Source organism: Podarcis pityusensis (genome assembly GCF_964106645.2).
Source record: "Podarcis pityusensis genome assembly, chromosome: 6".
Classification (NCBI taxonomy): Eukaryota; Metazoa; Chordata; class Lepidosauria; order Squamata; family Lacertidae; genus Podarcis; species Podarcis pityusensis.
Window position 1 is genome coordinate 42,390,633 of NC_138030.1, and position 17,104 is coordinate 42,407,736.

At 45.9% G+C, this 17,104-nt stretch overlaps 1 protein-coding gene across 8 annotated transcripts in view; it reads right to left on the minus strand.

Moving 5' to 3' along the window:
• The window catches only part of ATP2B4 (ATPase plasma membrane Ca2+ transporting 4), a 166,926-nt gene that overhangs the window by 80,118 nt on the left and 69,704 nt on the right, over positions 1 to 17,104 (minus strand). For all 8 annotated transcript variants that reach the window (XM_081010033.1, XM_081010029.1, XM_081010036.1 and 5 more), the window contains exon 2: positions 7,702 to 8,304. In XM_081010033.1, coding sequence (XP_080866159.1) covers positions 7,702 to 7,897 — 196 coding nt within the window. In that variant the 5' untranslated portion in view covers positions 7,898 to 8,304. The remainder of the gene's footprint in view (positions 1 to 7,701; positions 8,305 to 17,104) is intronic.

Here is a 17,104-nt window from a genome sequence, read left to right on the forward strand (position 1 = left end):
TGACTTCAGCCTTTTCAGATGTAAATGGGACCACACAGTCTCCACTCCCCAGCTCTTTTGTGAACATAAGAAAACGATCAGATGCATGTCCTTTAAAACAAACCACAGTTCCCTGTTATATCGAAACCCAAGATGAACTGTGGTTTCAGATCCTGGATTGTGCACAAGATGGATTTTAAACAAACCACTGGCTTATTTATGTAGCAGAAAGCCACGGTTTTCCCATTATGTCTGAAGCACGTCTTCATCTGGACAATGGAAAGCATTGTGTAGGAGACTGATCTTAGGGATGGTAAGTCCTGACTCACAACTGGGTATTGTAATCCAACCTAAGGTGGGTCACACCACAACTGTCTCTTTTCAAATGGTTCTGAAGAAAAAAACAAAGAAGGGATGCCAGATGTATGGGGAAAGAGAAGGTGAGAGTAGGAGCGAGAGAGAGAGGGAGAAATACTATGGAGAAATAAAAAAACACTGAAGAGAGAGCTCAACACAGGGTTAGTTTAAAAATTAGACATATGACCCTTGTTGCTGGTTGAGGTTAAATGTGGGTCCCAAGTCTGAAATGGTTGGAAACAATCAACAATGGGATTGCTTCGCTCTGGCCTGTAGACTGTTGAAATGCAAGTCAACCTAAATATTTGTTTCCAGCCCATTCCTAACCAAGTTGTACTCTAGGAAGCCCTGGGTTGAGACACTCCACTTTCTCCCATTGTTGTCTACATATTTGCATACAGAATCAAAATAGAAGACAGCATTTTGTGTTTGGTAATTGTTTTTATTCTTTTCAATAAAGTTTGTAAAGGAAAAAATAAAAAGTGGGGAAACTTTGTCTTGGCACCCTAAAGGCTGCAATCAGGGCTTAATTTTGAACCAGACAGAGATATCCCAGCTTCACAGTGTATTTTCAGTGCCAGTGTCTATAACGTCTGTCAACAAGAGAGGTGTTGAAGCTTATATCCTTAGCAATAGTAAAGAAATGCCATCAGTGTTATAACTCCTTTTCTGAATGCATTCCCAGCCAGGCATCCACCCTGAAGCCTCAATTTGTAGCAGCTCTGCTGCTGCCAAACCACTGGGAGACTGCATGGGCCTCCCCATCTGATCAGTGGCCTGCTGGGAAGATGTGTGGTGGTGAGAACCATGGAATGAGATATTCATATACCTTCCAGGTGCATGAGAATACATCACAGCAAAGCAGCTCCCACACTGCAAAAGGGGCCTATACCTAATCCAGTTCCTCCCCCTCATCTCCATGGCCTGTAGCCTTCCTTCTCTGCCAATGAATTCTCAAGCAACTCAGGAGGAGTATATTATCTGGATAAATCGAGCAATCTCGCACTTCCACAGGCTTCCACGCAGGTTGCCTACAAATGCACACTCCTTCAAAAGGAAGAGAAAAGACTCCTGGAGGGAAAGCCAAAAGCTGAAGGCCTGGGGAAATAAGACTGGTGTGTGGGGCGATGTAACAGATTCTTTGCCCAGCCCATGGAAAAAGCCTGTTCCCATCAGGCCACTGATGATGTGGAATGTCTCATTACAGGCAACAAAACCGTCTCAGTCTGCCAAGGTCAAAAAGTAGGACAAAGAAAGAGGGGGCATGTGGAAGGGTAATGGCAGAGGGCAGGAAGCAAGAAAAGGCTTGTGGCATGTGCGATTGTATACTGTTGAGTTGTTTTGCAGCAGCCTCAGATGCACCGAGAGCAGCAATAAACCAAAGTGAGATCATTTCATAGGCTGTGAGGGGTGGAGAAAAATACAAGTGTGAGAAGAAGGCAGAGTTGAGGGCCAGAACACTGGTAAAGATATGGCCAGGGCAATGACTAGGCCCAATCTTTCCCACCCACCCCATGACCCTGCCCAGCCAAAATGCCCCCAACATCCATTGTGGCACAGTAGGTCCCAGGACTGAGTGAGAGGATAAGCAGTGACTATGGCAAACACATTGCAACTTATTTCTCCCCACTGCTCTAGTCCAAGGGAGGCCCTAGGCTGGTGTGAAGAGTTCTGGGAGAAAATGGGGGCCCTTCTGGCCATGTCGGAAGAAAGCAACCCACATTAGAGCTACAGAACAGAAACCAGCTGGTAGAGGGGTCACTAAAAAGCTCAGGAACATAGGAGCCCTGCTGAATCAGACTAAAGGTCTACCTAGTCTAGCATCTTGTTTCCCACAAAGCCCAGCAAAATGCCTATGGAAAACCGACAGGTAGGACATGAGTGCAACCACCTTCTTCTGCTGTGGCTCCCCAGTGACTGGCATCGAGTAGCATACACAGAGATACTCCTAAAGATTTCCTCCCCACAGTGCTCATCTGTGCAATGGGAAAGGCCATAGCAAAGTGGGTAGAGCATCTGTTTTTGCATGCAGAAGGTCTGAGGATCAATCCCAAACCATACTGAGGAACCCACGATTAAGATTTCAAGAGGCTAGATCAGGCTTCCTCAACCTTGGTCCTCCAGATGTTTTTGGCCTACAACTCCCATGATCCCTAGCTAGCAGGACCAATGGTCATGGATGATGGGAACTGTAGTCTCAAAACATCTGGAGGGCCGAGGTGGAGGAAGCCTGGGCTAGATGGCCACATGACAAATGTTTCATGCAGCCCCAGCTAACTAAAGATCATTGTTGGAAGCTACTCATAGGAAGAGGCACACTTCCTTGTGCAGAATCCATCCAGTTCAGTACTGCCTACACTGACTGACAGCAGCTCTCCAGGGTTTCTTTTCAGCACCATCTGGAGATGTCAGGGGCTGGATCTGGCATTCTGCATGACAAGCATGTGCTGTACCCAAACACACCTCCCTCAAATCCCTTCTTGGCAGTAAGCCTTTTATCTGACCTGTTATTTAATCCATCCCTACCCCCCACCCCAATGCTATCTGTGGTTCTGACGACTTGCTGCCTGGCAGATATCCTGGCTACACATGGCCAGAATGCCCTTGCAGGCTCCAGCCTAGAACGGCACCCCTCTGAAGTTGGAATGGGGGGGGGGACGACGACAAATGCAAGTTGGTTATTAATTTTAACCAAATCAAGGTGTGCCTAGTTTGCTCCTGTGAGACCATGGCTCACCCAGTGGGCCATCCCCAGCTGTATGCGCTCACCGCTTGGCACAGGAACCACATGCCTCGGTGATCCAGATTTGGCATTTCCATCAGGACAGCCCCCCTTCTCTAATTACATCTTTAGATTGTCTTTCCCTTGCCACTTCCTGTTCCCAATTGCAGCTGTGAAATATGCTAATCCGCTGCTTACACCATGAGAAACAAGAGAGCTAATAATAACCTGCAAGTTTTCAAAGCGCACACACAGAAAAGAGTAGTTTTCAGCATCTCACCCTTCCTAGTGCAGCTGCCATTCCACACTGGCTGACCCCATGCGCTGTGTGACAACTGGCTGGGACCAGCCTGTTTCCTTTGTGCTCACTATAGCCTCCCCTACTAGGAATCCTTTAATGCTTGAATGGCAAGTGCCCACTCTCTGTTTCAGGAAACACAGCTCAAGTGAGACCGTCCCTCTTCTTTGGATCAGCTGGTGTCGGAAAAATGCAGATCCTTTAAAGTTACACAGAACTCTTTGTTAGGCTGTTTGGGATAAACATCAAGGGGGGGGCAGGAAAAAAATACTCGCTGCCTTTGAGGTGCATCATAGTACAGTGGTACCTTGGGTTAAGAACTTACTGTATTTTTTGCTCTATAAGACGCACCAGACCACAAGACGCACCTAGTTTTTGGAGGAGGAAAACAAGAAAAAAAATATTCTGAATCTCAGAAGCCAGAACAGCAAGAGGGATCACTGCGCAGAGAAAGCAGCGATCCCTCTTGCTGTTCTGACTTCTGGGATAGCTGCGCAGCCTGCATTCGCTGCATAAGACGTACACACATTTTCTCTTACTTTTTAGGAGGGAAAAAGTGAGTCTTATAGAGCAAAAAATACGGTAATTCGTTCCGGAGGTCCGTTCTTAACCTGAAACTGTTCTTAACCTGAAGCACCACTTTAGCTAATGGGGCCTCCTGCTGCTACTGTGTCGCCGGAGCACGATTTCTGTTCTCATCCTGAAGCAAAGTTCTTAACCTGAGGTACTATTTCAGGGTTAGCGGAGTCTGTAACCTGAAGCGTATGTAACCTGAAGTGTATGTAACCCGAGGTACCACTGTATTTCTCAATGTAATGCTATGTCTGCATATTATCAGTTTCAGCTTGATGAGGATGGGACCAGCCGGCACAAGAGATTATACTGTCTTAAAAGGTGAACCATCACTGCTGCCTTGCCTAGTGAACTGACTTCCACGGCTGTCTCCCTCTTGCCCTCCTTTAGTTTTTGCTGCTGTGTGAGCAGAGGCCACTCAGACAGTTCTAGGCACGCTGGGGCCCTTCTCACCCCACAATACAGTCATACCTTGGTTTTCGAACAGCTTAGTTCACAAACAACTTGGAACTCGAATGTTGCAAACCTGAAAGTGGGTGCTCCAGTTTGTGAGCTTTGCCTTGGAAGCCAAACGTCCAGCGCAGCTTCCGATTGGCTGCAGGACGCTCCTGCAGCTAATTGGAAGCTACACCTTGGTTTCTGAATGTTTCAGAAGTCGAAAGGACTTCCAGAATGCATTCTGTTTGAAAACCAAGGTGTGACTGTATGTCTCTTGGAGGAAGGGCCCTTCCTCAGAGTGAGGCACGGTGAGTGAGGCAGTCTTGGAGAGCGCCTGAGCCACTGCTCTGCAGTGGTGTCAAAGGTTCCACATTTTACTCTTTGCAATGGCAAATACTATTTAAAGTTTAAACACTTGTAAACTATGGAAGTTTAAACAGGTGCTTTCACAGAGCCAACCACTCAGCCCGATCCACTGCAATGAGGCAAAGGACTCACCTTGTCTAATAGGAGGGCTGGCCCCATATGTGAAAATCTGTCAAACTCAAAAGCTTGTATTCAGCAATTTCAACCATAGTTAAGTTTTAAAAGAAGTTCTATTGTCTGCACTGCATTCCTTGATCTAAAGGTCTCTTTTAAAAGTATCACTCTTTGCATTTAAGATGTAAGGGAAAGACCTGGCATTTTACTGAAGAGGCTTTAGATCAAGGGAGGAACCCAGCCAGGTCTGTGCATTTATGGGTATCACCTACCTGTGTGATGGTTAAGCCTCAGATCATTCTTGTGGGTTCTCTACCTCTTCATTAATTTTCAACATGTTCCCTTGAGGGTTTTGCAGTTGTATGTTCACTGGGCTGATAGCACCCGCATGCAAATAATCTTGGATTGCACTTTCTATTGTGTCTCACCCTAGTGATCACTTTGATTTTTCACAAGTGCACAAGTAACATCAAAAAGCTGCAACCTGCTCTACAAAGCTCACCTTTAGAACCAAAGTGTCCAAGTGTATGTGCACCCACACTAAAGTCTCATTAGGCTCCTCCAAAAAACAGATAATCACAATGTCCGATTCACATGATTTTTATCAGAATTTTTTGAGCATGGTAAGTTGGAGCAGGAATTGTATCATTCTTCAGACTAGTACAAACTGCAGTATGTTGTATGCTGCAACATCTGTGTCAACTTCAAGTCAGGCACGGATCAATGGAAGACTCAACTACAGCAGTTATGAACTTTTACTGTAATATATTAGGAGGATAGGAAACATTCCTTTACATTAAAGCTGCACCTGCTATACAGTGAATCAGAGATCATACAGGGTCATTTAAGACCTTTAAGGATCCCCAGGTACAGATTTCCTCTGAAGTGTAAAGCAAGGGGATAGATGGAGGCTGTAGGACCTTCCATTGCTTTTTCTAAAAGAACAAGAACAACATTTAGATTGCCAACTCAGAATGGACAACTTAGAACCCTATGCCACCCAGACCTGCTGGTGCAACCTAGCCATATGGGTGGAGTACAAATAAAGTTGTTGTTGTTGTTGTTGTTGTTGTTGTTGTTGTTACATATTTGCCTTTGGAGACTGTGTGGTCCAGGACTTGAATGCAGCTTGATTAATGAGGAAGCATGAAACACAGGTGCTTTGCGCAAACTATGACTGCACTCCCAGCTGCACTCAATTTCTGCAAGCAGGTTGGATAACCCTTACCTCCAACTCTTCTTAATTTGCACCCTCTACTCCAGGGGTCAGCAAAGTTTTTGTGGCTTGGGCCGGTTCACGGTCCTGCAGACGCCGCAGTGGGCAAATGCTATTTCCAGCAGTCCTTCCAGTGCGGAGGAGGTGTGTGCAGCTTCCCATTGGCTGCAGGAGCTTGCTGCAGCCAATGGGAAGCCGGCCAGCGTCGTGGAAGGTGGTCCCCGCTCTCCTTCACACCGGTTTAACGTGGCACACGGGAGCCAACTGAGCAGGCGGCGGGGGTCCCCAAGTGGGTGGCAGGGGTCCAGGGGCCAGTTAAATGACCCCTATGGGCTGCTTGTGGCCCATGGGCCTTAGGTTGCTGACGCCTGCTCTACTCTATGTATTTTACCTTTATATCAACATCAGAAATAATTTAAAACATCAGAGGTATCACTCAGGTTGGATATAGGAATCACACCACTCTTTAACGTTTCTGGACCCTGGCCTTCCATATCCTTGTTTCCTCCAGATGTTGTTGGACTAGACCTTCAATTAGTCCTTACCATTGACCATGCTGACTGGGACTGATGGGAGTGGTAGTCCAACATCACCTGGAGGGAACCAGGTTGGGGAAGACCATTGCATTTTGCATGTCCAAGTTTTAATGCCCAGCAAAAGAACTCAAAAGGGCAAGGCATGCAGGCAAAAGAATCCAGCGAAGGGAGATGTGCCACATTGCCAGCAGGGGTGCATGCACCCCTTTGAGACATTACTGAAGTCATATTTTTGATGGTTTCACATCACATCTCAAATAGTGGGATAATCCCAATAAGGAATTTAGGTCAGTGACTGAGATCCAATTCACACTGGATTCACAGCAGCTGCTTTATTAGTTTGGGCCTATTACTTCTCCGTATTCAAGGTGGCTAGTAGATCTGGAGGGGGTATATTCTCTTAAGCCTCCGAGGTGTATTCTCTTGAAGATTTTACTTTCTGCCCGTGGAGAGATGGGAGGAAACAATCCCACACAGGACCACATTTCTTTCCTACAGGAGAACTGACTATTTTGGCAATGAGTCATGCAACCTTTTAACTTCAAACAAGAAGTGGCTGCCATGGACCGAAGAGAAGGGGAGTGAAGCAGTCATCGCAAGTTTGGCGTTTGTGTGGAACAGCCTTGTTCTTTGTTATCGTGTTTGGAATCTTGATGTACTGTATTTAGAGGGTCTTTTGACACCAATGAAAAAAACAAAAACAAAAAAACCACACAACTTTTTTTTTTACTTGACAGACATCACACAATGCAAGATCATTTTACATAGATGAGCCCAGCAGATGATTTCCCTCTCTACCCAACAGTGTGAACAGTATGTCTCTTCTGAATTTGTCTAGCAAATTATCTTTGCAACTGGGGGGGGTGGGGTTAGCCTTTGCTGCCAAGCTGTCTAATTTGTATGCAGATTATTGGTCCCAGGCAGATGATTTATATACGCGAGCCTAACTATGCAGATCCAAGACATTTGAACTTGAACTCCATATTAACTGACACAGCCACTCAAAACCCAGGAACAGTTTCAAGCAAGAGGCCAGCTTTCTCCAGGCCTCCAGAGGCCACAAGAACATTTATTTCCCTACTGGGGCAATACATCTCCTTACCTTCCACTGGTGAGGTCTTCAATCTCTTGCAAATATTATGTACACCCCCATAGGTGTCGTTTATCCGGTTCACAGCCTCTCCACTGCGAAGTTCCATGAGGTTCCGCAGATCCATAACAGAGCAACCAAAGTCCCCCTCATGGTTGCCCTCAACCACAGAGTTCCCAGGGTGGTGATCGGCAGAGTTGTTCGTCATCTTGACAAAAGCAGATTTGATTCAAGCAGAGAGCAGCACGAGAAATGTTGTCTGCAACTTTTTCACTTCTGTGTCTCTTTCCTCAACGGAAACAGAGCAGGTAATGTAAACTTCTGAGCTCCACGCAGAAAGCAGCCCAGTTCTGTGGCCTGTATGGCACCAGAAGCCACGCCTCTGGGGGAAACGGAGGATCCTGGGTTAGAGGGAAGGGCTGGCGAGGGGGTGGGGATACCAGCGCTTCCTTTTGCAGTTCCCCAGGTAAAGCTGGTGAGCCTAGCCAAGCCCAACTTCTTCCAATGAAGGTGTAAACAGGATGCACATGTTACCGTGGAAGCAACCTTAGCAACAGCCAGTGTGCATCTCCCAGAGAAAGAGATGGGCTCCCTGGATACTGTCTTCAACCGAAACTGCAAGACAAGGAAACAAAAATTATAAGTTAATAAGAGACCCAAGAGGACAGTTTATATACACATGGGTGCAGCAGAGGCAATGGGAAGTATCCATTCTGGAAATGAAATTGCAAGGGATGCAGCCAAGTTTAAAGATTGTCCCAGATATTTTGCTGCTCTTCAGAGCAGCTCTGAATGCATTTAATGATGTTTTTGCTGCCTTTCCATTCACAAGAGTGCTAAAGGCTGCTGCTGATGATAATAATAATAATGATAATAATAATACACAATTGTAAATAACAATGTACTGCAAAAAAACAAAAACCCTTTTGGAAATCAGATGTACCAAGGCTAGCCTTTTTTGTTTGTTTGTTGAAGCCCCATAAGATGATGTGCTCAATTCAAACGGATTTGTAAATTCTTGGCCTCCGAGAGGAAAATACAAAGAAGACAAGAAAAGGTTACAAAATGGCAGGGAAGTGATACAAAGGAAGGGAGTTTCTAACTGACTTTACTGGCTTTTTACATTAAAAGGCTGCAAGCGGATCCTCCAGGGAAATTCCCAACCTTAACAGGGCAAAAATGCATATGCCATAAAGAACCACCACCTAAGGACACAAAAGCACAAGGGCTTCAGCCCTTGTGGCTTCTCAGCAATGCTGTTGAGCAGAAGAACCAAACTTTAAGGACTGGTGCCTGAGGCTGCTTTTCCCTCTCCTTCCTCCCCATCCCTTTTTCCTAGTGCGTCATGTCTTTTATAAGCCACTCTGGTGGCCTTTTCAGCTAAAGGGTGAGGTTAAGATGCTTTAAATAAATATAATAAAAACTGCTTTGGAAAGTAGTCTCTCCCCACCCTCGCCCCGCCCCCAGCCACTATGAAGGGAAAAACCAAGGGCTCAGCCTCCCTTCACCCCTGTTCCACTCTTGCAGGGAGGAATTTACAGCTCCTATGTTGGCGGAGTGGAGGAAATGCCCCCCTCCGCAGGGAAGCAGATTTTGAGAAACTTCTCAACAGTATGACCAGCTCCCTGTTGCAGGAAGCAGTGGGCTCTCCTTCACTGGATGCATTTAAGCAGAGGTTGGCTGGACGTTTGTCGGGGTGCTGCATCTTCATCCCGCATTGCAGATCTTGCAAAGAGCATGGGGTTGGGCTTGATGGCCTTAGAGGTCCTTCTTAGGGACTATGATTAGCTCTCTGATCTTGCTTTGATGTGCAGGGACGAGGCCAATCTATAGCTGCCAGCAATATTCTTCGACTTGACATGGAAGTGTGCATCCAGACTCCCATCAGATTTTGTGTGTTTGGGCAGGGGTAATAGATCTGTTTTGACCCCCAATAATATGCTACAAGAGTAGAGAGGTTTTCTATCAGTAGATGACCTTTCCTACTCTGTGCCTACAGATATTGATATACAGATGCTAGGCAGCAGAACTGCATTTTAATGAATGACACAATACTAAATGATGGACAGGAGTGGAAGGGAAATTTGCTGTTCTGTTAATTCTGCAATTCCTTTGGGGCTCTATTTTCTGGACCCAGAGCTATATCTTAATGGAAAACTCTTTAAGGTCACTGGGTTTGGCCTCTCAGGCCTAACTAGCTCGTGTCCTCGCCATACACACTGTACAAAATCAACAAAATGTCTGCTGTAAGCCAACATCATCCATCAAAGACATTTCTTAACCGTGAATGCCTATTGGACATCTTCCCTCCTTTCACAGAAACAAGGACCCAGCCCTAAGCCTTTCTTTCACTTTAGAAATACAACTCAAATTGCTGGATGTTAGGAAGCAGCAACAGGGAGAAAACACCTCTGTTTGAAATCCAGCTTTCCAGATGTTGTAAGAGAAAAGTCCTTTTCAGAACAGTGCTCACATGCTCCAATCAAGGCTCCAACCCTGCACAGTACATGCGGCAGTCAGAGGGCAGGGCTAGTCGGGGCAGGGCTACACAATGCAGTCTTGCTTCCCCCTTGTACACTGGGGGAGCTTGTGAACACCACCCCTGAAAAGGCTTCAATGGAATGTAGTAGATCCATTTCTTTAAAACTGGGGTTTACCTCAGCTGCATATAAAGTGGGTTGAGGGTCCAGGTTTTAGAGCAAAAGGGGATAACTTGATTCTGGAGCTGGGAGCTTCAGCTGAAGGAAATGTGACATCCAGACGGAGGCTGCAGTGGGTGGGAGGACAGGATTTAGCCCATTGCACCTGCGTGCCCCTTTTGCACTAAAATCTTACTTGATAAGGGATTCTGGCATACCCAAGTTTTTAAAAAACGGGTCTGCTGCTGTCACACACAATTTGGGCCAGAGAAAGTAGATGCACTTTCTGACCCAACTTACTGATTTTCTCCTAATGGAGAAGCAGCTTTCCGTGAAATTGTTTAAATAAGGACTTTGCCCTGGCACTGCATTTTGCACTCTAGCTAAGTCTGACTTTTAGCTAAATTGCCATGGTGTGTGTGTGTGTGTGTGTGTGTGTGTTCTGGTTTCCCACTGCATGTAATGGGCTTCTCTTCCACTCTGAATGCTTACCATGAACTTAGTGATCAATTTGCCTTGCACAGATTCACATCTGAACCACGGGCAACAAGGACCATGCAACACCAGAGTCTTGATGTTCAATGTGGCAACAGACACTCAGGCTGGGAGTGGCAACCCTTTACACTTTATGGGTTATGTAGGAGGCTGTCTTATACCAAGTGAGACCAAACTGACCCATCTAATTCAGTACCAGCTACAGTATAGTGGCTGGCAATGGCTCTCCAGGGTTTCAGACATAGGTTTTTCTCAGCCCTATCTGAAAATGCTGGCAAATGATCTACTAATGAGTTACAACCCTTCCCTATTGGTTGTATCCAATGCTAGTTCTACCCAAAGTAGAACCATTGAAATTAATGAGCCTAAGTGAGGCATGCTCATAAACTTCAGTGGGTCTATTCTGAGAAGAACAAGCATTGGATACAACCCTACGTCTCACTGGTCCCCCAACTCACTTTGACCATCTCTCTGTTCAAACTGTTCAAACTGAGGTTGGGAAAGGAATCTGGTTTTCTTAGCTCAGGTTTGTAAATCTCCTGGGTATGCATAATCTACTACAGAACAGACCTTTCCCTGAAGAAACAAGCAACATAAGAAGTCATTAACTTCATTCAAAACATTAAGACCAAAAATAACAACCTCTACAGCCATCTGAGTTAAGGAACGTGTACTGTTATCTTGCAAGAGCCAGAGCTTTACAGTTTCTGATTCTGAACTAGACATCAGGGACATCGCATGAGCTAATAAGCAGCTTCCACCACATACCGGAGCACCCAGTCTTGGCAAATGACAATCTGCCTTAAAGGAAATCGCCAGTTGCATAAGGATAGAAAAAGGAAAACTGTAACAGATGGACATTGCAGGAACCGAGGCGGGGATATGGAAGTGTTCAAAGGACAAACTGTTACGCTCCCTAGTCACATCCTCCTCAGCCTTGATAACAGGGTAAGTTGCATCCTTCGCTGAGAATCTCCAGCTTCAATAAGAGTGAATTCCTCAGCCGAAATATATGAGGGGATTTTGCTGTGCTATTCAGCCCCAAAGAATTTTTCTAGGCTGCCAAGTAAAGTTGTGACTATAGTACTCTCAGCCCAAGACCCCACCAACCTGTGACACTAATTATACATTGCACCTATGTGCACCCAAGGGCCAAACTAGGAGTGATGAAACTGAATGAATGAAGATCTGCTCTCTGAATTTTTGCAACAGCAACTAGGGGTGGCGGTGGTGGTGGCGGCAGGAAGGTGATCCAGTTCAGGATCCTGGTGCTGGCAAAGAAGGCTCAACCCTTTCCCCATGCTGTTTTCCCAATGCAACCCCCCCCCCCCAGCTGCCACTCGCACCATTAGGGGAAAATGTGTGTACACATGTATGCTTTTTTCCACAGGGCAAATAGCAGCTTTGAGGGGAAAACTTTAACTGGCAAATGGCATGGTGAAAAGGTGCCACAGTTCCAGTCTGGATTGTTTCCTCTAGCTGGTGGCTGCTATTTGCAAAGCAGAAAGGCATTCATTTGTTATTGGGTTTGGTTCACCCCTGAGCCCTAACATTTCCTTTGGAAGAAAGAAATTTAAAACAGAGGTGATCGTTGTACTTTGCTTACTTTTTATTTATTTAAAAAATGTACAATTATTTACACCCAACAATGTTTCCTTTCTCATGGCAACACAAGCCTTTTGCCAGTTGCCATTTCTTTGCTCCCAATTCCATTCCCTGTGTAGCTTTTCCCACTAGCAGCATTCCAAACGCTTGTTATAAATATTGTGTGTAGCAAGCCAACCCCTTTAATTCTCTGACCCAGTGTGCTCTAGTGGCTAGTGCTGAGCTAAGACTGGAGAGCTCAGAGTTCAAATCTCCAGGTAGCCATGAAAATCACAGGGTGACCTTGGGCAATCAACTCAAACTGCCTCACAGGTTTGCCATGCAGAGATAAAATTGGTGAGTGTGTGTGTGTGTGTGTGGCAGGTGGGGTGGGGGTGGGGAGATAGACCCATGCATGCCTCCCTGAGCAACTTGGAGGCAGGGGGAGGGAAATGTTACAGATAAATAACTATTATGCTAGTGCAGCAGCCAGCAGGACCATTGATCCCTTGCGTTGAGCATATAGTAGCTTATGCTCCAATTTAAACGCAAAGCTGACTGTGTAGCATGTTACACAGGTAAGCAGTTTTAGCTTTCCTTACTGTGGTTTTATAGTTTGTTGCAAGTTGTTCAGAGTGGCTGGGGCAACCTAGTAAGATGGGTGGCATATTATTATTATTATTATTATTATTATTATTATTATTATTAGGTCTCAGCTGCAACTTAAGAGAGGCAGAGATCAAAAAGGGTTCTGAGTGATGAGGAGAAATACTGGTTAGGAGGCAATGTGGTTCTGGTACCCACAGATAAAAAGTCAGTGGGGCATGATATGAAGCTGGAGAAGCTGGGAGGAGAAACAGCAACAACACTGTGTTGGAAAGATAGTGAAGCTCCCTAAGAGATTTCTGCCTTTTTCTCTGGCAGGGCCCCTATGCTTTTAACAGGTGCTTTCAGGAGTAGCTGGCGAGGAGGTGTTTCAGAGGTGGAAATTGAACTGCTGCAATTCCAGATCACGGGAATGCTGTGATGAAGAAAGCTTCACATGCTGAACTGCTGCCTGCAGTTGACAAGGGCTCATGACTAGAGCAGGCAACGCTGAGGCAGTGTGAGGTGGCCAAGTAGATTGTGCCTGTCTCTCCCTAAGATGCAACTATGTTTATTAAGAAAGTTTGTATGGTGAGAGAGGACACCAGAAAACCTCAAGCACAGGAAAAACTGTTGCAGCAGCTGAGAATTCTCTAGACAGCCTGAAAAGGTAATTTTGACATGTGTCATCACAATTCATCTCAGACAAAGCTCCGTCTCCGGGCCTGTTGGAACAATTTCAGTACATATCCGAAAAGGGATGCCCAACTTGCAGCTCACCCTGAACCAAAAAGGCAATCTTGGAAAAAACAATGTTTGGGAAGATCTCTTTAAGGTATGGGGGGAGCACAGTAGACTGATACCTTGGGAAAGATAGAAAACCTCTCAAACAGATCCTTGATAAAAACAGGTTCCTGTTTAACCTGGAGCAGCAATGCATGTTTATTTGTCCATCTGATTCACTGCCTATAAACCTGGTACTGAGAAATTCAGGTAGCAACTGCTCATCTATGTATAAAGGCATTCAAGCTTCCCATGGAAGGAGGCTAAGAAGAAAGATCCAATTAAACCAACCCCTGCTGTTTAATAGCATGTTGGGGAGGGGCAGTGGGCGATTATTATTTTTTGCTAATTTTTTATTCTTTAATAGCAAATAACATATTCTGGAAAGAGTTTAGAGGATAAGAAAAAAGCAACTAATTAATATTGTGATGGCAGAGTCCCTAATTACCCCTCGAGGAGCCTGCAGGGCACCTATCATTATCTTCCCATTCCAAACAGCAAGATTCCTTTCCTTCTCAGAGCTAGAGCTCCAGGGATTCCTTGCCACAGGTTGAGAGAAGGGAGATAAAAACAAAACTCTCTTTACGGAGGAAGGATAGGTTCCCTGCTCCTGTTCTCTGTCAGGGATACGCTTTACGACCTCTACACAGATGTCCAAAGTCAAGCATGCTAAGAGACAGAAACTGAAAATGGAGAATTCCAGAAGGATGTTCCCAGCCACATCTCACCATATTGCAGGCTTCCCCAACCTGGCGCCCTCCAGATATTTTGGACTATCTCAGCCCCAAGCAGCCCCCAGCCCCACTGCCAGACATACCAAGTCTGCTGCCTAGGATGTCGCAATATAGCAGGAACAGAATTTGTGACATTACCATCCCTGGAAAAATAATGGCAATTTCACAGATTTGGCTTGAGCCCTCACCATTTAGGACTTGTTTGGTTTTTTAAAGAGGATCAAATGGCCCCACTTTCAGATATAATATTTCAGTTAAAAGAAAGCCTCCCAGAATGGCACTTACATTTTATCTTATTTCAGTCTCTAAAAGGGCACCAAGCACTCGAGAGCCAGTGCCTTAGACTATAAGCTCATTAGAGGAAAGATAGCATGATGCTGTTAACATGGAACCTGATAAATCAGCAGAACTCCCCTGATCCTAAGGGTTTGCGGCTTAATTATTCCATAAAAGCCAGAGTAATTAATGCAGAGTTTCTGGATTCTGGATACAAGGAGTCAAGGGCCATCACTCCAGTCTTAACTTTGAAGGTCCCCAAAGGCTCCTCTTAGCTCAGAGAAAAGCCTCAATTTTGAAAGCCAATGCTCAATATAAAACCCTACTGTGTTCTCAGCAAGGAAACAAAAGGTCCCATGCCTGAGTTACGGAGCAAGAAGCATCACAAGCATGAAGAAGGGTCAAGATTCAAATCATAGTATCTCCAGCTTGACAACCCCCTGTCGCCCTAAATAAACCCCAAAAATAGTTCAGCTGGCAGGTAAGGTGAAAGGTCGGGCTAAGGCAGCTACAAGTGCTCCTAAGGCAACGCCATTCTACAACAGGGAAGCATCAGGCCTGAAGGCCAAATGAAGTCTCCCAGGCCTCCCTATCTGGTCCCTGGAATTCTCCTCAAGCCATGAAGCCATGCCTCACTGGCCCTCCTCTGTGTTCTCCTTGAGGGCTTTTGCCTGATAGAAATGTGTCCTTGAACTGTCATTAATGCCTCTTGCTTGCCAGGATGGATGAGAGATTGGGGAGCCTGTGTGTGTACCTACCAGTGCTATTTTTTCTAGAAGAGGTGCCAGAACTCACGATGAACGCCTCCCTTGTTCTCTTATAATGGCAATGGCACCCATGTGAGAGGTGCCGGAACTGAGCTCCGGTGAGTTCTGGTTGAAAAAAAGCCCAGGTACCTACACCTCTGATGGCACAAAGGAGCACACCTGTTGTTCTGCCCTGCCCACACCTGTTGTTTGATTCGCTACTTGCATGTGGCCCTTGCAGAATTCCCCACAAAGGAATGTGGCTCTCAGGCTGAAAAAGGTCCCCCACTTCCAGTTCTATATCATGCAGCTGAGGCACTTTTCCCCTGGATACATTCTGTTCACACAAACCCCAATGTGCCAGACAGACAATTGATGTGGAAGCAGCTTCCATTGTGGTTGCATCTGCAACATGTTGTAGAAGTAAAGGCATTTACCTCCAAGCACTACGGCAGGCCTCTTAGTCTACTGATAAAAAGACAAAGGAGAGCAGGACTGAAACTGAGAGAGGCTGCAACAGGCAAAAGGGAAGGGAAAGCAAAGCTTTTAAAGCCCAGCTAGTCTGAATGGTTGCTTTAGGGCTCTTTGCAGGTACATCGTGGATTCATTTCAAAGGAGGAAAAATTGCAAGAAGGGAGCCTCACGAAAGACAGGCTCTGCAAGGTTCACGCTCCAAGCATGTTAAGATTGGGAAGGTGAAATCTGAAAAAGTCACACACGCTAAAAAAAATCACCCTCCTCTCCATCTGCTCACCCAAAGCCTCCTCATTTCTTCTCCTAAGTCCCATCCAGCCTTGCTCAGCATACTCAAGAGTGCAGTCAAAGCCTCTCCCTAACTAGCATGTTCACCCACTCACATTGCACACTCTTCTCCTTACAATTTCTGAGTTTAACCAAGTGAGAAACGAGAGAAGGGGAAGCAAGGAGGGGGTGTCGAGGAGAATGAGCGCACAACCAAGGGGTGTGGAGGAGGAGGAGGAGGAGGAGGAGGGGGTAGTGAGCAGCAGATGAAAAATGATGGCTGATGCAGTGCTGCAGACGAACCTGCCCGGAATAATAAACGGCTGCATTACACCTCTGTCCTGCCAGGCGGAGATCATGCATTTGTTGGAACAAGGCAAAGGGCCTTTCTAGCAACATAGGCAGGGCAGCACTAGGCAGCCAGCAGCACAAATGATAGCGCCTTGGGGCCATCACTTGTCAGTCAACAGACAGCAAGCAGGAGGGAATGGGTGCTTCTGGAGAGAGTCATGGCAGAGAACAGAAGGGGGGAAACAGACATTTTTAGGGCATATCCACAGCAATGGAGGCACTGGAAAAAAGAACTCGGGAGGGGGGCAACATATATTTCTAGGAACATTGTGTTCTACATGTGAGGATGTCTGAAAGAGAAAAAAATCACTGTATATGTTAATGACTGGAGTTCAGCTGTAGTGGGGGGGGAGAGGGGGGAGCTCCTTGTTTGTGGGGACCTGCTGGTGCCACCCATGATCCACAGCAACTCACTACACAGATCTGCAAACAGATCTCAGAGTGAAGGGGTGGGAGAATATGCTGATGCAAAAAACTGAAC